At 46.3% G+C, this 21,241-nt stretch overlaps 1 protein-coding gene across 2 annotated transcripts in view; it reads left to right on the top strand.

Moving 5' to 3' along the window:
- Positions 1-21,241, top strand: part of SRP68 (signal recognition particle 68) — a 34,223-nt gene that overhangs the window by 8,966 nt on the left and 4,016 nt on the right. For both annotated transcript variants that reach the window (XM_032870571.1, XM_032870572.1), the window contains 8 exons: positions 434-543; positions 917-999; positions 3,205-3,345; positions 13,058-13,156; positions 15,820-15,884; positions 19,231-19,384; positions 20,009-20,103; positions 21,109-21,238. In XM_032870571.1, coding sequence (XP_032726462.1) covers positions 434-543; positions 917-999; positions 3,205-3,345; positions 13,058-13,156; positions 15,820-15,884; positions 19,231-19,384; positions 20,009-20,103; positions 21,109-21,238 — 877 coding nt within the window. The remainder of the gene's footprint in view (positions 1-433; positions 544-916; positions 1,000-3,204; positions 3,346-13,057; positions 13,157-15,819; positions 15,885-19,230; positions 19,385-20,008; positions 20,104-21,108; positions 21,239-21,241) is intronic.

Consider the following 21,241-nt stretch of genomic DNA (forward strand, 5'->3'; position numbering starts at 1 on the left):
TACATAATTGCATTCAGGCTGCAGATCACCTGATGATTGTTTCTACAGAAGTGCAGTTATTTACTTATTTAGTTAAGATTTATTTATTTTATAGCATGCGTGCTGGAGAGAGCGTGTGGTGGAGAGGGAGAATCTCAAGCAGACTTCTGCTGAGCGAGGAGCCTGACATGGGGCTCAATCTCATGACCTCAAGATCATGACCTGTGCCGAAATCCAGAGTCAGACACCCAGTCGACTGAGCCAGTCCTGGTTACTCATTCGTTTTCCTTCCCTTTAGGAATATTGATGATCCTCATTCATTCTAGAGCCATGCAGTTCTCTTCCTTGATAGAAGGATCTTAGCAAAGTGCCACATTTCATTTTTAGCCATTGTGTTCCTTTTTATTTTCTTAAAATAAGACTGCTGTGAAAGCTGGTGTTTCTTTCCTCGCAGAACGATCTACGAGAGACTGGCCAGTGCTTTCACAGAAGAGCAGGCGGTGCTGTACAACCAGCGTGTGGAAGAGATCTCACCCAATATCCGCTACTGTGCATATAACATCGGTGAGCAGGGGCTGAGTCGAGCACAGACCAGTGGGTTGGTGGGTGGTTCATCTGGGAGAGCCTAGAGGATTTAACTTTCCTGCTTTCCTTGTCCCTGCATCCGTCCTTGGCACGGGTTTTGGCTGATGAGAAAAGTAGAGGTGTCAGCGTCAGCCCAGCTTAATGTCACGGAAGGCAGTTCCTTCGCTTTGTTTCCGTCCTGCCAATTCTGTACTCCTTTGTGAGTGAACTTTGTGAGTGAGCTTTGTGGAAGGACCTGCGGTTCACTGCAATGCTTGTGCAAGGGGAAGAGCTCAGTGTTGATTCTAGTGACTCGTGGGAGACCAGACCAGACCCTTGAGGATTTCTACCCAACAGCGCTCTCTTTTCTCAGGGGACCAGTCAGCTATCAATGAACTCATGCAGATGAGATTGAGGTCTGGCGGCACTGAGGGTCTTCTGGCTGAGAAATTGGAGGTAATCTAGTCTATACATTTTTGTGAGGTCTTTCGTTTGAAAAAGTCCAGAAAAAGAGGTAATCCGTAATCTTGATAGTCATTGTAATGGTTATTAATATATGCATATTTATATCCTTTTTTTAAAAAAGATTTTATTTATTTATTTGACAGAGAAATGACAAGTAGAGAGGGGGAAGCAGGCGCCCCACTGAGCAGAGAGCCTGACATGGGGCTTGGTCCCAGGACCCTGAAATCATGACCTGAGCCAAAGGCAGAGGCTTAACCCACTGAGCCACCCAGGCGCCCCTATATCCATGTATTTTTAATTGTTTTTTAAAGATTTATTTATTTGACAGATCACAAGTAGGCAGAGAGGCAGACAGAAGGAGAGGGGGAAGCAGGCTCGCTGCTGAGCAGAGAGCCTGATGTAGGGCTCGATTCCTGGACCCTGAGATCATGACCTGAGCTGAAGATAGAGGCTTAACCCACTGAGCCACCCAGGTGCCCCTGAAGTATTCAACTTTTTATCTTATTTTTTAGGCAAGTAATGTAAGCAAATAGACAAAGTAGGAATAAAAGATGGGGGGAAAATGGGGTACCTGCTTGTGATCTCTGTCTAAATAAATAAAATCTTAAAAAAAAAAATAAGATGGGGGAAGACTGAAATCACATGGTAGAATCAGAGGTCACCACTAATAACATGATGAATAGCTTACAGATTTTTGTGTATGTAGGAAGAAAAGGCATCTATGTGTGTGTGTGTGTGTGTGTGTATTTTTTAAGGTTTTATTTATTTAGAGCAAGAAAGAGCAAGGGTTGGGGGAGGGGCAGAGAGGGAGAGAGAGAATCCCATGCAGACTCCCTGCTGAGTGCAGAGCCTGTCGAAAGGCTCCATCCCAGACCCCGAGACCACAGTCCAAGCTGAAACCAAGAGTCAGACGCCCAGCTGACTGAGCCACTCGGTCGCCCAAAACAGGCTTGTGTTTTTTAAATGGGATCTCCATATACACTATTTAGTAATGTGCTTTTTAAATACAATGTCTCGAGTGTTTTTTTTTTCCACTTTAGTAGGTATTTCTACACTGTTTTGGTAGCCACATGGTACTACATTGTACCGAAGTCAAGTCACATGAGCACTTCACTATTGTTGCTGAAGTAATAAGTCATATTACTGTGAAGACCCATGTTTTTGTATACATTCTTAGTTATTTCCTTAGAGTACTTTCCTAAACGTGGGATTGAATATTTTGGAAGCTTTTGATTCATATTGACAGATATCTTTAAGTAAGTTTCTGATAATTTGCATTTTTGCTTACAGCACATATAGATAGGTTTTTCTCCTACACCCTTACCAAGACTTAGCGTTGCTCTTTTTTTTTTTTTTTTTTAAAGTTTTTATTTATTTATTTGAGAGAGAGAGAGAACGTGAAAGGGGGAAGGTCAGAGGGAAAAGCAGACCTTCTGCTGAGCGGGGAGTCCGACATGGGACTCAATCCTGGGGCTCCAGGATCTTGACCTCAGCCAAAGGCCGTCGCTTAACCAACTGAGCCACCCAAGTGCCCCTAGTGTTGGTCTTTTTAATTTTTTTTTTTTACGTTTTTAAAATATTATTATTGTTTTAAGTGGCTCCACACCAACTTGGGGCTTGAACTCACTGCCCTGAGGCCAAGTGTCACATGGTCTGCCAACTGAGCCAGCCAGGCACCCCAGGGTTGGCTCTTTTTATTTTTTATTTTATTTTTATTTTTTTAAAGATTTTATGTATTGGGGTGCCTGGGTGGCTCAGTGGGTTAAAGCCTCTGCCTTCAGCTCAGGTCATGATCTCAGGGTCCTGGGACCAAGCCCCACGTCAGGCTCTCTGCTCAGCGGGTCGCCTGCATCCCCCTCTCTCTCTGCCTGCCTCTCTGCCTGCTTGTGATCTCTCTGTCAAATAAATACGTAAAGTCTTAAAAAAAAAAAAAGATTTTACGTATTTATTTGACAGAGAGAGATCATTGAGCCACCCAGGTGCCCCAGGTTGGCTCTTTTTAACCTTTTGTTTAGTCATTTTAATGTTTGGGTTTCTATAAGTTAAGATAGATGATACTAAAGAGGAACATGAATACAATTTATATATTACTTTGTAAGGCATGATATATTAGTTACAGAAAAAGAGAACTAATAGTTCTTTGTTCCTTTTACCACCAGCATTTAAAGTTTTGACTTTTGAAAATTACTTTCCAAGGCATTGATCACTCAGACTCGGGCCAAACAGGCAGCCACCATGAGTGAGGTGGAATGGAGAGGGAGAACCGTTCCAGTGAAGATAGACAAAGTGAGGATCTTTTTACTGGGATTGGCCGATAACGAAGCAGCCATAGCACAGGTGAGGAGCAGCTGCCCGTTCTCTCTCTGCGTGTGTCTGAAGTTGTCCTCGTGTGTTTACGACGTAGATGGGTGTGCATTTCTCACAAAACAAAAATATGTCTTACTGCTATTTGGGATTTGGTCACCAAATTATTGTAAAAGCTGAGCTTGTAGAAGAGATCTTGAGTTGAGAGGGCCAGGAAAATGGCATTGGCAGTCCTGGACACGAACATGGACGTGGATGTGGACATGGGAGTGGTGAGAGGCGGGCTCAATGTGAGGGGACCTGTCCGGCCCAGCAGGTGGTGTAGCAACCTCACTGTGGTGTCCATCTGACCTCTTGTCCTAGCCTTCTGTCCCTGAAGGGGCCCCTCTCATTCCTGAGCCTTTTCAGGAGAGCCTAAGCCAGAATATCTCGTTTTACATGTGGCGTTTACGCCACGTTCATGCAAAGCAGGTGTTGCTTGCGGACATAATTGTTACCTGTTCGTGGGTCTGAATAACTGAGTAAGTTCTATACGATCAGAGATTCCGGTGATCTCGGTTTGTACACAGTAGACAGTGATGAAGGCCCTTCTTGGCTTGCTTCCTCCATGAGGTGAAGAGCATCTAAACACCCAACTGCTGAGCGTGTCCGCAGCCTGCCCCGGGGTGTTTGCTGCTACCTCGCCGTAAGCCATTGCAGCCTGAGTAATTTGTGCGTGGGAGCGCTTTGTTAGCTGCGTTCCTGAGTTGTTCTGAGCGTCCAGACTTTACAGGGACTTGTTCCGAAGTAGCTACTCTGGGTTGAGGACAGCTTTCTTTCTTTGTTTCTTTTCTTTTTTTTTTTTAAAGAGTTTATTTATTTATTTGATAGAAAGAGAAATCACAAGTAGGCAGAGAGGCAGGCAGAGAGAGAGGGGGAAGCAGCTCCCCGCTGAGCAGAGAGCCCGATATGGGGCTCGATCCCAGGACCCTGAGATCATGACCTGAGCCGAAGGCAGCGGGTCAACCCACTTAGCCACCCAGGTGCCCCGAGGACAGCTTTCGACAGTGGGAGAACTTTGTGCCTCTGTCTAGGTTGTGTACTGCTCTTTTCATTTCTCTTCAGTTTGCTTTAAGAGCAGAAGACGAGAGTAGTACTAGTAAGTTGATTTGTTCTTTAGAAGACCGAGAAGCTTTCCTAGAGAGCTTCTCACTGACAGTGGTGTATGGCAGTGTCTCTTCTGGACTGCGATTCTCGAAGCAGCCCCTGAGCTTATGTGGTTGGGTTAATTCTTTCATTTCATAGTGGTATGTTCTGGAAGAGAAGAGCTGCTGTCAGTGACAGTGGGACAGGAGTTCTGGCTGTGGTTGGGGTTGGGGGAAGCCCAGGGGGCAGATATAAATGGGGGGAGGCTCCTTAGGAATGGGCGCACAAATGTATATTAGATAAAGGACAAGGAAAGCTAGCATTGCAAATTAATTAAAAATTAATAAAAAATTTAAAAATTAAAATTAATAATTTTAAGAAGTTATTTAGCTTAAAGTTCAGAGAAAAAGTAAATGTTTTGAAGTCCCACTTCTCATATACCTTCATGGTTGTTGCCTTGTGCTGATAAGGACAACACTGGATTTCCTTTTAGTCTTTCTCATGTTCATAAGTGATGTTATGTATTTTTTTATTTGTTGAAATCATTGCGATCTGCTTTTGAATTCTGTTTTTCTTTGCATGTTGTAAGGATTTTCCGTGGTCTTACGTATTAGTTCACAAAATTTAAAAACCAGTGGTCACCTACACCACAGAGATGAGCAATGAAGGGTAATAGTCCTCCTTAATGTCCCGGATACGCTGTTCTTTCAGTTTTGTACCTTTTTAATTCTACGGTGTGGGTGATAACTCTCATCGTACAGGTGGGAAAACGTGTGAAAGAGACCATGTAACTTGTCCACAGCCATACACGTCTGATAGAAGGGAGTGCTTGGCCTGGAAACCAGGCCCTTTTGACTCCCATGGCCATGTTCTTGAACTTGGCCACATATCAGGAAGGCTGGTAGCAGGATCATTTTACTTGGCTTTGGTGAGTAGCTAATGCAGTCTTATTTAATGCAGTACACAGTACACAAGCGGAGTCCCGGGCCCCTGGGAAAGACTGAATGAGCAGAACATTAAATGAAACAAATAGTCCTTGGCAGGGAATCCTCTCCAACCCAGTACTTTAGTGGGGGTAGGAGAGTTTCCCATGTGCTATTTTATTTGAATTTATCTTTCTTCTGCTTTGTATGCATAATTCGAAAATAAAAACCCACATGAAGGAGATCTCTTTGCCTTATTCGTAAAATCAGTTGGAGCTAACTTAGATGAAGTAAAAGCATTTTACAACTGCATGTGCAGTCATTGCTTTTAAAATTGAAGATCATTTCAGTAACGTGATAACTAGTTGTATGTTTTTTAAAAGGGTTACTCTCAAATTCGAGTGTTAGCCTCAAATTCGAGAGTTAGCATGCTTGAAGGGTTGACTTCTGGGTCTTTAGGTCATTTTTGCGCTCGCTCGCTCTTTTTTTTTTTTTTTTTTAATAAAGATTTATTTATTTTGGGACGCCTGGGTGGCTCAGTTGGTTAAGCAGCTGCCTTCGGCCCAGGTCATGATCCCAGCGTCCTGGGATCGAGTCCCACATCGGGCTCCTTGCTCTGCAGGGAGCCTGCTTCTCCCTCTGCCTCTGCCTGCCATTCTGTCTGCCTGTGCTCGCTCGCTCTCTCTCATAAATAAATAAAATCTTAAAAAAAAAAAAAGATTTATTTATTTAATAAAGAGAGTGAGCATGCTCCTTGCAGGGGGAGGGGCAGAAGGCGAGGGAGAGAGACTCTCAGGCCAACTCCCCATTTAGTGAGGAGCCCGACACTGGGGCTTAATATTAGGACCCTGAACCCTGAGATCATGACCTGATATGAAACCAAGAGTTGGATGCCCAACCAACTGAGCCACCCAGGCACCCTGTAGCTGCTCCTTCTAAAGCAGTTTGAGTTTGGCCAAAATTTTGGTAGTAGTGACAAGAAAAGAACAGCAGTGTTGTGGTACCTGGCTGTCTTAGTTGGTGGCGTGTGCAACTCTTGATCTCAGGGTCATGAACTCAAATCCCACATTGGGCGTGGAGCCTACTTAAACAAAACAGCAGTGTTACTCTAACATTGAATAGATTAAAAAAAAATACAGTTGAATCTTGAACAGCACAGGTTTGAACTCTGCCAGTCCACTTACAGGTTGATTTTCTTTAGATAAATAATAATACAGTGCTGTGAATGTGTTTTCTATATGATTTACTTAATGTTTTCTTTCCCCTAGCGTTCTTTATTATAAGAATATACTATATGACAGATTATGATTTATAGAATCTAGGATATACCACAGGGGAAGTGGGTGGGTGGGATGGGAAAAGAGTACACTGATGAAAAAAATTATAATTTTTTTAGGGGCGCCTGGGTGGCTCAGAGGGTTAAGCCTCTGCCTTCCGCTCAGGTCATGATCTTGGGGTCCTGGGATCAAGCACCGCATCGAGCTCTCTGCTCAGTGGGGAGCCTGCTTCCTCCTCTCTCTCCCTCTGCCTGCCTCTCTGCCTACTTGTGATCTCTCTCTGTCAAATAAATAAATCTTTAAAAAAAAAAAAAAGAATATTAAAGTAATTAAAAAAAAATTTTTTTAAATTACTGGGGCTTGATCTCAGAACCCCAAGATCATGACCTGAGTGGAAGGCAGAGGCTTAACCCACTGAGCCACCCCGGTGCCCCAGTTATAAAATAATTAAAAAAAAATACTCAAGGCTCAACCTCTCCAGAGATTTTGATTTAGTATATGTGCTTTGGGGCCCAAGAATTTGCTTCTCTTATAAGCTCCCAAATGATGCTAATTCTGCTGGTCCCAGGACCATGCTTTGAATAGTTCTACAAGTCTTAGGTATTTATCAGATATTTATGAAGAGATGAAAGAAAATTAGAAGGCTTTGGCAAGCAGGAATAGTGGCGGGTGTTTAATTGCTGTTGCACAGGATACGGTGGAGTGTGTGAAGGTTGTAAGAAAGCAGAGGCTTAGAAGGAGCCGTAATGAGGACAGTTTCCCATCTTTCAACTTGAGAGTAAAGGCTGAAGAGGGAGGAATATTTGACGGCTGTTATCGTAGTGAATTACATTGATTACTTTTCAGTGTTAAATCAGTCTTATATATCTGATGCAACCCCACTTGGTTATGGTATATTGTACTTTTTATACATTGCTAGATTTTGTTTGCTGAGATTTAAGAATTTTGCATCCATATGCATGAGGAAGTGGCTTATCATTGTTTTATAATGTCTTTTTTCAGGGTTTGGTATCAGGGTTACATATACCTCATAAAACAAGTTTAGATATTTTCCCTCCTTCTCTAGTTTCTGAAAGAGTTTATGTAATCCCAGTATTTTTTTCTTTCTCAACTGTTTGTTGTAATTCACCAGTGAAGCTATTGGGCCTAGAGTTTTCTTTGTAGGAAGGGTTTTTTGTGTTTTTTTTTGGGCAGAGGGGATATAATTGACATAAAACATTAGTTTCAGGTGTATAACAATGATTTGGTATTTACGGGAAGGTTTTTAAAATTTGTTTTTGCTTGTTTTAAACAAATATAATTCCTTTATGAGATAAAGAGCTACTCAGATTTTCTGTTTCATTTTGTGTCATTTGGATGAATCTTTTTTTTTTTTAAATTTTAAAATTTATTTTATTTTTTAAAGATTATTTTTATTGGGGCACCTGGGTGGCTCAGTGGGTTAAGCCTCTGCCTTTGGTTCAGGTCATGATCCCAGGGTCCTGGGATTGAGCCCTGTATCGTGCTCTCTGCTCAGCAGGGAGCCTGCTTTCTCCCCGCTCTCTGCCTGCCTCTGCCTGCTTGCGATCTCTCTCTGTCAAATAAATAAAATATTTTTTTTAAAGATTATTTTTATTATTTTATTTATTTACTTGACACAGAGAGAGAGAGCACAAGCAGGGGGAGCAGCAGGCAGAGGGAGAGGGAGAAGGTTTTCTGCCAAGTAGGGAGCTGATCTGGGGCTCTATCCGAGGACCCTGGGACCATGACCTGAGCCAAAGGCAGACACTTAACAACTGAGCCACCCAGGCACCCCAGTTTATCTTTTTTTTTTTTTTTAAGAGGTTATTTATTTATTTGACACAGTGAGAGAGATCACAAGCAGGCAGAGAGGCAGGCAGAGAGAGGGGGAAGCAAGCTCCCTGCTGAGCAGAGAGCCCAACTCGGGGCTCGATCCCAGGACCCTGAGATTATGACCTGAGCTAAAGGCAGAGGCTTAACCAACACTGAGCCACCCAGGCAACCCCCGCGTCTTATTTTTAAAAGGCGTTTATTAATTTCATGTACCTTGTTGAATTTATTGACATAAAGTTTATAATATTTTCTTAATTGTTTCAGTGTTGTGGGATGTGTTAACCCCTCCATGGTCTCTGGTTGTTCAGGATCTTTTGGTGCATCAGGGTCACTTCTGAGTGTCAGAGGTCTTTAAATAATGTGGTAGATGGAGAAGTAGATCAAACAAAATGTGTGTCAGTGTCCGTCTCAGGGAATCCCAGCAAGGTTTTAACATTAAAATAGTTCAGTGCCCACTGTCTATACACACATACAGCAAATTTAACCGGTAAATAAAATAATTCAAGTACAGGATGAAATAAAGTTCAGTTAAATCCTTAGATGTGAGGTCCAGCACCGTAGCTCGTTGTCTGTTGAATTGAATCAGCTGTGGGTTATTAACTAGGGAAAATGCACTTTGGCCATTGGAGGGTAATCCCAGGAGAACCATGTGCCCCCTTGGTGCTGCTACCGGATTATTTGGCCGGATGTCACACAGGTCTTCTCCACCTTGCCCATTCTCATTATCTGGAGCTGTTCCCTACCCTAGGAACCAGGAGCTGTGCTTTGGAGATGCGGGAATCTTAGTTTCAGTGTTTCTTTTTTTTTTTTTTTTTTTTTTTTTTTTTTCTTAAAGATTTAATTTATTTTTTATTTTTTATTTTTTTTAAGATTATTTATTTATTAGAGAGAGAGAGAGATCACAAGTAGGCAGAGAGGCAGGCAGAGAGATAGGGGGTAGCAGGCTCCCCGCTGAGCAGAGAGCCCGATGCGGGATCCGATCCCAGGATCCTGAGATCTGACCTGAGCCGAAGACAGAGGCTTTAACCCACTGAGCCACCCAGGCGCCTCAAGATTTTATTTTTAAGTCGTCTCTACACCCAACATGGGGTTCAAACCCACAGCCAAGAAGAGATCAAGAGTCGCATGGTCCGCTGACTGACCTGGCCAGGCGCCCCTTCATGTTCCTTCAACTGGCTGGTGATGGTACTGCGCCCCTCTAGGGACTGGAGATTATGCTTGCTTGTAGAGGTTTCATGACATTTAAATACTAGAACAGCAGTTTACTGAAAAGCATAGAAGGAAGAAATAATTCAAGGAGATAAAGTGTTAGACTGAAGACTGCAGCAGGGATTTAATCAGCTTCCAAAATCCAGTTGCAAAATTTCTGGTCTCCTGAGCCAGGTGTCATGTCTTTGTGGGCTAAATAATTGCTTTACTTGATAATTTGTTTCTGTTTTGCTTATTAATGCTTGACTCTACCTGCCTTGTCGCTGGCGGCAGCGCTGTGGGATGTTGTCCGGCAGAGCTTTCAGAGGAATGGCAGGTTTGAGGAGTCTTCTCCTTGGGTCGTGGTAATACTTTAATGTGTGAGTGAAAGGGAGACCGTCTGTCCTTCTCTATAAAACAAAAACAAACACAAACAAAAAAACTATTCTTAAGTGAGGTTTGTATTCTCCTTTACCAGATTTCCATGTGTTGTTTCCTGGAACTTGGGGGCCTGGGGAAGGCTTGGTTCCCATTCCCTTGGTTCTCCTGTGGGTGTGGTGGAGAATGTGGTCAGACTCGCCCTGTCTCTTAGTCACACCGCCACCTTCCAGCAGGCTTTGTAGACAAGTGAAAACAATCTTCAAATCCAGTTGCAAAATGTCTGGTCTCTGATCAGGCGACCAGAAACTTCTGAAAGGCAGGGGTCTATACCTCAGGACCCACGGCCGCTGGTTTTCCTCTGTACCACATCTTAAGGCTGTGGAAAAGCACATCCTAGGGTGTTCCAAGTTTCACAAGAACGGATCTAGGATTTGTTTTTAATTATTAGGTCCGTCCAAGTAACACATTAGTTCTGGGCTGAAGATTTCTCTGTCTCACAGGCGCACCTGGGAAAAGGTGCGGGCAGACCACAAATTCCTGTGCAGGGAGTTTGCCGCGCGCGTTTGGGAGCCCGTTCTTGTTGGCTCCGGGGCTGACTTGGGAGGTCTGCATGTAGATGCTGCGGAGTCCTGCCTCTGCATGTAGAGCGGCGTTCCTTTTTGCTGCCTTTTAGGGATGGTTTTAGCCTCCAAGATAGGTATGTAAATACGAGTGAAAGTAGCGGAGTACATTTCAGGCTTCCTGTTCGGAGACATTGTGCCCAGCCCAGGGAGAACCCTGAGAAGCTCTGCTGCAGGTCCTAGTGATCTCTGAGTCACTGGCAATGTGGGCGGCAAAAAACGCAAGTGACTGAAGCTCTCCCCTTCCGATGGGCTTTTACCTGCCGTGTGGCTCAGTCTTCTGTGAGGTTCCCGGTGGAACTCAAGACTTCTGTGGGAGCCCCGGGAAAGCTTCTGCCCCTTGATGCAGAGGTGTCCTTATTCCGAGGGAGCGAGCGTAGTACGTGGCAGTAAAGAGAGTTAGCATTTTGCATCATTTCAGTTTTGTTTTTTAATGAGCCGCATTTTCTCTACAGGAAAGCAGACAAATTGTGGGTAGCTGGCGAAATGAAGTTCACTTTTCTGTTACCTTATCTACCCATTGCCCCACACGTCGAACCGCTCCCTTCTTGAAATGGTGTTGGTGGCATATTTGCTGGATACCAGAACTGCCTGCTAACAGTGTGGCTCTGTGCGTGTGCGTGCTTGCGCGTGCGCGCCCGTGTGTGCGTGCTTGCGTGTGCGTGCCCGTGCCCCCGTGTGTGTGCGCGCGCACGCGTGTGTGTGCCCGTGCCCCCGCGCGCACACCTGCTGCTGAGTCTGCTCATGGATCTGATTCCGGTTGTTAGCTGTTCCGTGGCTGCCCCGGGCCATAGGATTTGTCCTTCAGACATGTGGCCAACAAGTTTGAGTCCGTCATTACAAAGAGTCTTGCGAACTTGACGTGCTCCTTAGCAGTGTTTTGTGTGAAGTGTTTCTCTGTGCTGTTGAGTACACGAGAGACTTGAACATCTCTGGCTATTTATGCTTAAATTAATGGAAATTTCAAGTGCTTAGTAGCCACATGTGGCTGAAGACTGCTGTGCAGGACAGGACAGCGAGAGAGTGTTTCCATTAGCACAGAAGGTTCTTTTTTTTTTTTTTTTTTTTCAAATAAAGATTTTATTTTTAAGTAATTACATCTAGCACAGGGCTCGAACTCACAGCCTGGAGATGGAGAGTTACAAGTGTCCCTGGATTGAGGCAGGCAGGCACCCCGTCAGAGAAAGTTCTGTTGGACAATGCTGTTTAGGTTTCAGTAAATTAGTAGTGGCTGTGTTTGCCTTGAGAGATTTATAGAATGATTGCGCCCCTGACGTTTTCCTAAGTTACTGAGCAACAGGAAAGGCAATATAAGTAGAAAAGTATGTTTGAGTTAGATTGCATAACTTACAAGGAAGTTTTTTCCCCCCTACACTGTAAACTAGGAAAAATGTTAGCGTTCTTAAGAAAAGGTTTTTCTTTAAGCCTCTACCAGCCTCCTAAAGGAGTGGGCCGTAATGGGTTTTCTTTTGGGCTGTCTTAGAGGTCAGTTGAATGTCAAGAGATAGTTTGGATGTTTCCGTGGAAAGTCAATATAATAATGGAGTGCTGATGTTTTCATGCTACAGTGGGTCTGCCGGCAACACAAGTTCATCTCCTTTCTGCCTCTGACCACTCCTACCAGATCAGTCAGATTCTTTAGACTGGTAATGTGGTTTGGCAGGTGCTCTGTCAATGAATCACTTTTCCCTTATCCCAGCAGGCCAGCAGAGGGGCAACGCCCTAGAACTTGCGCAAAGACTGTCAAGTGGAGTGCCTGTCAACCTCAGCATAGCCACAGGGACTATCCCAAGTGCACGATTTCTGTGGAGAAGGGATCTTCCTGTGATCCTTAGGAGAAATAAATGTTTGACTTGGTGTTGGTTAGTGACATTCTTACTTGCTTGGACCTAAAAGAAATCCAAGATCTGCAAGTCTTTGGGGTTACGTTCATGCGGGTATCCCTGCTGGCACACAGCAGAGCTGGGGACCATTTGTTCTCCAGTGTGGCGTTTCAGGGACGTCAGGGACAGGTCCTGAGCAGAGGCGGAATTGCTGGAGGAAAGAAGTAGAAAGTTCTGTGATGGGAAAGAATGTAAAGCATCTGTTGTTTGGTTGTTTCAGATCAGTTACGCAGATCTTTTCAGTGCATTCACTTTGTGTGTGTGTGTGTGTGTGTGTGTGTGTGTGTGTGTACACGTGTACCATTCCGTTTCCATATGAATAACAAATAAGACTATAAGAAAAGTCTTAATGTGGTGGAGACTCGTGACAATTGAAACGATCTCTGCTTTGGGGTGTCCTGGCTGGATGTGTGTGTGTGTGTATAATGGGAGGATTCACGGCATGGTTATGCCCTCCTCCCATTGGACTACTATGCCTTATTCAGAGGAAAACTTTTTTTACTGTCTTTGTTTAGGCTGAAAGTGAAGAAACCAAGGAGCGTCTGTTTGAATCCATGCTCAGTGAGTGTCGGGACGCCATCCAGGCCGTTCGGGAAGAGCTCAAGCCAGATCAGGTGGGACTGTCAGCTGGGCCACTGGCTCCTGGCTCCGGGCTGAGGTCCTCTCAGTCTGTGTGTCTTGTTCGGGTGGGGATGGGGGGATGGGCAGGCAGTGGTCTTGAGTGCACAGACTCAGCCACAGTATTTTTCGATTTGGTGATGGGCTGACAAACGACAGAAGCCTCTGAACTCTATCAGGTTGAGGAATTTTCTCTCCATCCTGTTCTTCCTAATGGGTTCATTTATTACCTGTTAAGCCTTTAGTCGCAAATTCATGGCTCCAGGTGGATTTTTCTAGGGCTCCCTTTTTCTAATGTCACTATGATTCATTAGGCATCTAGGCTGAAAACCTCAGGACTGTCTTTGTCTCTTTCTTACCTATCACCAGAACCTTACTAGTTCTTAGTTCTCCCTTTGACTTCTTTCCATTTTTCCATCCCTCACCCCTGCCCTGTTTCTGACTAGCCTTTTGTCCTATTCCTGGACTGCCACAGAGGTCTGACAGCTTTTCCCATCTTGGTCTGGGTTCAGTTCTCCAGGTCTTTCCTGCCAGCTGCAAACATGGGACCTTTCTAGATCCCATCTCCCAGCTCTAGAGCAGGGGGCTCCAAACTTTCCTGATAATGTAGCCCATAAGTAAAATTGAGCCTGTATTCCTGATGTGTTTATTTGTAAGAAATGAGAAAAATAGAAGTTCTAATTTTCAGGGCACCTGGGTGGCTCAGCAGGTTAAGCATCTGCCTTCAGCTCAGGTCACGGTCTCAGGGTCCTGGGATCAAGCCCTGAATCGTGCTCTCTGCTCGGCAGGGAGCCTGCTTCCCCCACTCTCTCTCCCTGCCTACTTGTGATCTCTCTCTATCTCTGTCAAATAAATAAATAAAATCTTCAAAAAAAAGAAGCAGCAGCTCTGATTTTCCTCGTACACCACACTCTTTGGCTTGTGTACACTCTGCTCAAGAGCCCATTGATTTAGCAAGTGCAGTTCCAACTCTGTGAACTGGTGTCTGTTTCCAGATCATACTTTCCTACTCCCCGCTGGGTCCTCCGGCTCAGGCTGCTGTACTCACTGTCTTGTCACTGTGCCTTTCCCACCCCAGTGCACTCCTCCACTGTTCTCCTTTTCCCTCCTCACACCTGACTTGTCCTTTGTCTCCCTCGTCACCTGTCCAGATGCTGTCTGGTGTCCAGTGTCCAGCTCATAGTTGATCTCTGAGAAGCCTGCCAGCGCCATCCTAGCCTAGCAGCTCCCCGTGTTCTAAATATCTGGTATTTGTGGCTATAACTGTTGTTTGGTAGTTAATCAAGAATTGCTTTTTAACATTTTGTGTATTGTTTTATATTTATTTTTCTGGGTTGGTTTTTTTCCCCCGCAATTATAAGCGTATTAAAAGCAGCTGTATAGTTGAGCATCTGTCCCTGGTGCTTTGAGTAGAAAACGTTCACTAAGTGTTTGGTAAGCTGTAGTCCCATTTCCTTTTCCCGTCAAGCTGCCTTTGTATATTTCACCTCCCTTCACCCACATAACAGGTACGTACGAGCCCTGCCCTCCATCACCCACCTTGAACTCAGCAGCGGTTGCTGGGACACCTCACAGAGTGTAATGAAGATGGTGATATCAAGGTGTCGAGGTTTCTCTGGTGGCTGCTAGAACATTACCACAAACGTAGTGGCTTAAAATAACACACATCTCTTCTCTCACAGCTGTGGGTGGTTGTTAATCTAAAAAGGTTCATAGGGCTGCATTCCTTTGGAAGGGTTTTTTGTTTTTTGTCTTTTTTACGATTTTACTTATTTTAGGCAGGGTTGGGGGGTGCAGGGAGAAGGAAGGACTCTCAAGCAGACTCCGTGCTAAGCGTGGAGCCCGACTCGCGGCTGGACCCCACAGCCCTGCAATCAGGACCTGAGCCAAAACGAAGAGTCAGATGCTTGGTCAACACAACTACCCCGGTTCCCTTCCTTTGGAAGCCCTAAGGGAGGAGTCCCATTTCTAGCATTCCAGAGAATGCGTTTTCCAACTTCTGGAGGCCACCTGTACTTCTTGCCCTGTGGCCCCTTCTCGGTGTTCGGAGTCAGCAGCTTAGCCGTCACTCCTCTCCAACCTCTGCTTCAGGCCCCATGCCTTCTCTCTGTCACCGGCCCTGCTGTCTCCCTCTTAGAAGAAACCTGTTATTATACTGATCCCACCTGGATAATCCAGGCTAATGAAGAGATCCTTAACTTCGTCCCATCTCTTACGTGTGAGGTAACACCTTCACGGGGCCTGGAATTAGGACCTGTGCATCTTTGAGAGCCATTGTTCGGCCAGCCACAGAAGGCTGAGCTGACAGCCTGAGGGGTTGGATCTCGGAATGTAGGTCTAAGGCACAAACCCCAAAAGGGCGCCACAGACCTGGACTTTCTGGCCTTCATGCTTTGGGTCTGAACATGGGAGCAGTGGACAGGGAGCCTGACTGGCCATTACTCTGAACTCTCCTGCTTAAGTCCAGTTTTTAGATGCCGGTGAGTGAGTGGCCTTGTACTAGAATATGCCCAGGAGATCTTTGATATTTCAGGACCCGTAATTTACTAGAGCCTGTGCCTGTGTTCCCGGGCACTTTGGGGACCACACCATGGCATGAGGTGGTCAGAGCCAAGGATAGGATCATCTGTTTTATCTCTGCCTTTATTGCTTTCCACAGAAACAGAGAGATTATACCCTTGAAGGGGAGTCGGGGAAGGTATCTAATCTTCAGTACCTGCACAGGTAAGGCTTTTAATTTTTAAATTTTTAACACTGTAGTAAAATAGAACCTTGGAATGAAAGAGTGTGTATAACGTTAGCATAGTTTTAATTTCTGATTTATTGTATAGCAAATGCTAATGTACATATGTATGTTTTATCGTACAGGAGTACGCGTTTGTATGTTATTTGTATGTTACTGTGTTTACTGCATTTGCAGGTTATTATACACGTAATTTTAAATTTCGTACATTAAGAGTGAGAATGTGGCTGGTGACTTTGACGCTCCCTGTGGCCCCACACTGGTGGTTCCTCTTTCTCTTCCTAGAGGTAACTGCCGCCCTGAGCCGGGCTCCGAAAGTTACTCTCCTCTGTGTTCCAGATGTTTTCTTTCGTCTCTTCTTCATTTAAATTCTGCTTCGACTCCAGTTTGATTCTATCTGGAGTTTGTTTTTGAGCGTGGTATAAGGATCTGCTTCACCTTTTTTCCACGAGGCTGTGGATGGCTCCGGGGCAGTTGACGGACACACCGGCCTGTCCGCCGGCTCCATCCGGCACACGGCCCGTTTTCTCCTCGCGCGCTCTTTTCTGGACGCTCCTCCGCTCTGCTGATCCACCTTTTGTACTGGCACCAGCGCAGCAAATGCCTGTGCCTCGAGTCCCGGTGGCTGGTGGAGCTTATCCCCCAGCAGGTTTTTCCTCAGGCACAGCTGAACTCTTTCTGTCCCTTTGCTCTTTCATACACATTTTTAAATCACCTTGTCAAGTTTACTTTTGTTTTAGAGGTGTGGCTCATTCTCACCCTGAAGAGGGGAGGGAAGGAAGAGTGACAGTTTTGGGACTTTGTGGGGAGAAGGATCCGATGACCTGGGAAAACTACACTTCTCATTAGATTCTCTACCCCATGTGACCTTGAAGTCTTCATTGCTTACTTACTGGTTGTAACTTTTTTCCTGAACCTGGCACTATTTTCAGCCGTTCCCCTAACCCCTCCCTTTTTGGTAAAAACACCTCCCTGTACCTTGATCTCCTTGATCTACATCAGGGAATTCAGTATTAGCGAATGTCAAATGGAGTGCCAGAGGTATCGAGGGGTATTGAGCAGCAATGACCGTTTGCTCTCTAGTATTCAGCAGTCCTGTGAGAAAGCAGAGGCCCAGGAGGGTAAGGGACGTGTTTATAGTTAACAGCCACAGAGTCAGAATCAGGAGTTGATCCAACTTCCTAACCTTGAAAAGACCCTGAGACTTTAACAGGGCTCAGAAAACCTTCAAATTGTGATGCCCCCATAGCCTTGGATTCATCCTCCCACCTTCACATCTAGCTGGAATCAGGATCATGGGTTTCAGCTAGGAGCTGGAGCCCAGGGGTGCCTGAGGGGTCAGTCAGTTAAATTACCTGCCTTCGGCTCAGGTCACGATCCCGGGGTCCTGGGATTGAGCCCCGCATCAGGCTGTCTACTCAATGGGGAGCCTGCTTCTCCCTCTCCCTCTGCCTGCTACTCTGCCTGCTTTTGCGCTTGTACTCAGCTCTCGCTCTCTCTCTCTCAAATAAGTAAATTTTAAAAATCTTAAAAAAAAAAAAAAAAGGAACTGGAGCCCAGCTTTGACAGTTTGACAGCAGGAATCAGGTCGCTCTTGTATTTTAATAAAACTTTCCGAAGAGGCATCTACATTCCTCTACTGCTCTAAATAATATTTGGAGAATCTCCTTTTTCTGAAGAGCTTCAGGAAAACCCATCTCCTGACCTTTCTCTCCCATTTCTCCAAAGCAGCCACTTTTAATTCTTTAAACAAATTTTCTTGGTATTTACCTTTGTGTCCAAATAATGTGTGTGTGTTCCTACTTACTGATTTTTGGATTTAGGTATTTTGTCCCCCTTCCCGGGACAGCCCTCGCTCCTGCTGTGCGCCCACTCCCCGCCCTGACTCTTCCCGACCTCCCAGCTGACTTCCTTATAGGCCTTTTCATTTCATGCACTGTTTTAATTTCTGAGGGCTTGTGCGTGTCCTTTGATACTGATTTTCTTTTTAAGATTTTATTCATTAGAGAGTGTGTAGACAGGGATGGGTAGAGGGGCAGAGGAAGAAGCAGAGCCCCCACTGAGCAGGGAGCTTGACGCAGTGCTGGATCCCAGCACCCTGGGATCATGACCTGACCCGAAGGCAGACACTTAACCGACTGAACAACCCAGTCACGCTTAAGTATTGATTTTGTAAAAGTTTCTCATTCTAAGCTTATGACCAGAAAGTCTTCCCTCTCTGAGGTTAATAATAGTTTTCTGAAATTTTCTTCTTGCAAAGTCTGATTCGTCCAAGTTGCTTTCCCCCCCACCCCCACCCCCGATTTTGGTCTCTTCTGTCTTGTTAGATGTTTTTTTAACTGGTGATTCTTCGACATCTCCTGTTAAAGCATATGGCTTGTGTGGCAGGAACTCTGCATTTGTGGGCGGGGCTCATCGGCTGTGGGCTTCACTGGGGGTGTTCTTCTTCTCCCCTTCTACCCAGGAACCTGACTCCAGAATCTTGGAGGGCCCTTTTGAGGGCAAGTCAGATCCCCAGAATGTACCAGCAGCTCTTGTTCTAGAAGCCGAATAGGAGAAGGCTAGGGGGCCAGCACCTAGGACTTGATAGTCTCTTAATCCCCGGCATTCACTGTGGAGCCCTGACCTCAACTATGCATGTATAGTTGTCCCCAGGCTGTGTCTTCTCCGAAGGGTGCCTCTACTCTTCTACCAGAGAAGGATGGAGATCTAGAGCCCTAAGTACTACCCCCCACCCACAAATGCTTTTTAAACAGACTTTTCAGCTACTGTATTCTTGTCCCCAGATATTAAAAGAGATTTTCCAGGTGGTACAGTTAAAATAAGCAGGCATAGTCTCCGGTATGTGCAGGTGCTCGTACGCAGAACCCTCCAAAGAAACCCATTCCTTAGTGTCTTCTGAGAAGAGAAGGTCATCGGATGAGTAGGAGCAGCTGTTGTGTGAGCGCAGCGTCTTGTAATGTGGGCCAGGCAGTTAACTCATCCTTGTTCCAGGAACGGCTTGCCATCCATAGATCATCTCAAGGACTAACCGTGACCTCTGAAGTCAGTAGCTTTGTGGCTCTTTAAGACAGAAACAGAGGATATAATTCAAACTGAAATCAGATTTCGTCATAAGGCGTCATCCCGGCCCCCTGCAGACCTGCCAGCGAATTGCCAAAATTGAGGGCCCCCTTGAGCTTGAGGCCCAGGTCAGATGGCCCGCTGAGTGACACACCCTCGCCCCCACGCCCTTCCCCTAGGTTAGTCCCAGCTTGTGGCCCAGTGCTCTTCTCAGAACGCCAGCTTCCCTGAGCATAACCTGAGCTGACGTGTGGTACATTCCAGCTACCTGACTTACATCAAGCTGTCAACAGCCATCAGGCGGAATGAGAACATGGCCAAGGGGCTGCAGAAGGCACTACAGCAGCAGCCGGAAGATGACAGCAAGCGCTCCCCACGGCCCCAGGACCTCATCCGGCTCTATGACATCATTCTACAGGTGACCCTCTAGGACTGGGCCACCGGAGCCTGTCCTTGCATGTGTTGGCCACAGAATGACCTCGCTCTGCGTAGCGAAGGACTGGGACCAGCAGCAGCTGTTGGTGGCTCAGGAGGAGAGGCCTGGTTCTCGCTCAGCCTCGGCGTGTTGATGCGTAGACATAGAGACCAGTGACCTCGGGGTCCACTGAGCGCTTCGCCTGTGCAAGGTCCTCTCTCCTGGGGGACTTCCTGAGACCTGAGGCCACAGTCTTGGCCGGCTGGGAGTTGGCCAGTGAGTAAGATTGAGGGACGTGTCCACGCACCATCCAGGCCTCTAAGGGAGATGCCAGCCGGAGAGCCAGTCTTGACAGATCAGACCAGGAGATGCCCACTAGCTGACTTGGTCTGAGAAATCTCGGAAGGAAATGAGGGGTGAGCCGCGACGGAAAGGACAGACAGGCTTTTAGGAGCCGAGAGGGGGTGGCGGTGACACCAGGTGTGGCTGCCGCCAAGCCGCTCCTCACGGACCTTCCCGTTATTTCCGGCTCGGGTGTTTTGCCTGTGTGTGTTTACAAGGTCTCCTGTCAGAAACCCAGTCTGCAGCCTGCTCTTCATGAGTTTCCTTGTTGCATCTCTCATGCAGAATCTGGTGGAATTGCTCCAGCTCCCTGGCTTAGAGGAGGACCGAGCCTTCCAGAAAGAGATAGGACTCAAGACGCTGGTGTTTAAGGCTTATAGGTAAGGTCCCATGATGCACGTGGGGCTCTCCTGTGCTGCCCGCTGGCTCTGTAAGCCTTGGGAGCATGGGCAGACTCCAGAAGACTGGGTTGTTGGCTTGGCTGTATGGTTACCTTGCCTGTGGTCAGAACAGTCAGCCCAGCATGTTCAGGGGATGTCTTTGCTGAAGGTACTGGCTGGGAGTTTCCAGTGTACCTCATTTGCTCCTTGGATAGGGCGGGGGAGGTTGGGGAGCACAAGTTAAAGGTCATCTCCCTCCTCTTCCCTCCTTCCTCCCAGCGGAGAAGGAACAAGTATAGGAAAAGGTGTTCCTTGACAGAACCAGAGTAGAAGCTGAACTGAATTAGGAGAAAGCTAACCCTCCATTTTTTGTTTTTGTTTTTAAATGAGTCGTGTTATTTGTAAGTTGGAGGAAGGCTGGAGCAAGGGAAGGGTGTGGGCAGAATAGAGCCGGGTGTGTAATCCCCCCGCCCCTCGGCCCTCACACCCCAGCACTCTGACTCCAACACACCCCATCGTCGCGCTTGTTAGCTCTCCTCCTGGCCCATGGCCTGCCAAGGACCAGCGGCCCTGAGGCTCTGTTGACTCCAGTGGAATAGTTTCCATTAGGAAGTGGATTCTTGGGTTGGGTTTTTGAAAAAGAAGTGAGCAGGGATGAGCGAGCTGGCCAGACGCGTGGGCAGTGGGTGGGATTCCTACTTGGGCCAGGCAGCGTTCCTCCTCCGTACCTGTTCCAGCCTCCACCGTGTGCCTTTGGGAGCCGCAGAGTTAGAAAGGAAGTAGAAGACAGAGGGTCTGTTACCGTGTGGGACATGCACAGTGCAGGGAAGAGTGGAGGGTCGCCTGGTAACCTGGGGCACGGGGAATGTCAGGGTCTTCCCCGCAGCGATCCCGAGGTTAAGAAGCCTGTTTCCAGATCTAAAATTGAGCCTGAACTTCAAGGAAAGTCTCGATCTTGGGTAATTGTTATTCTAGAATACTCTGGCTCTTTCCCTTCCCTGCCAGGTGTTTTTTCATTGCTCAGTCCTACGTGCTGGTGAAGAAGTGGAGTGAAGCCCTTGTCCTGTACGACCGAGTCCTGAAGTACGCAAACGAAGTAAATTCTGACGCCGGGGCCTTCAGGAACAGCTTGAAGGTG

Source organism: Lontra canadensis, unplaced genomic scaffold, assembly GCF_010015895.1.
Source record: "Lontra canadensis isolate GAN:19392208 unplaced genomic scaffold, GSC_riverotter_1.0 scaffold41, whole genome shotgun sequence".
Classification (NCBI taxonomy): Eukaryota; Metazoa; Chordata; class Mammalia; order Carnivora; family Mustelidae; genus Lontra; species Lontra canadensis.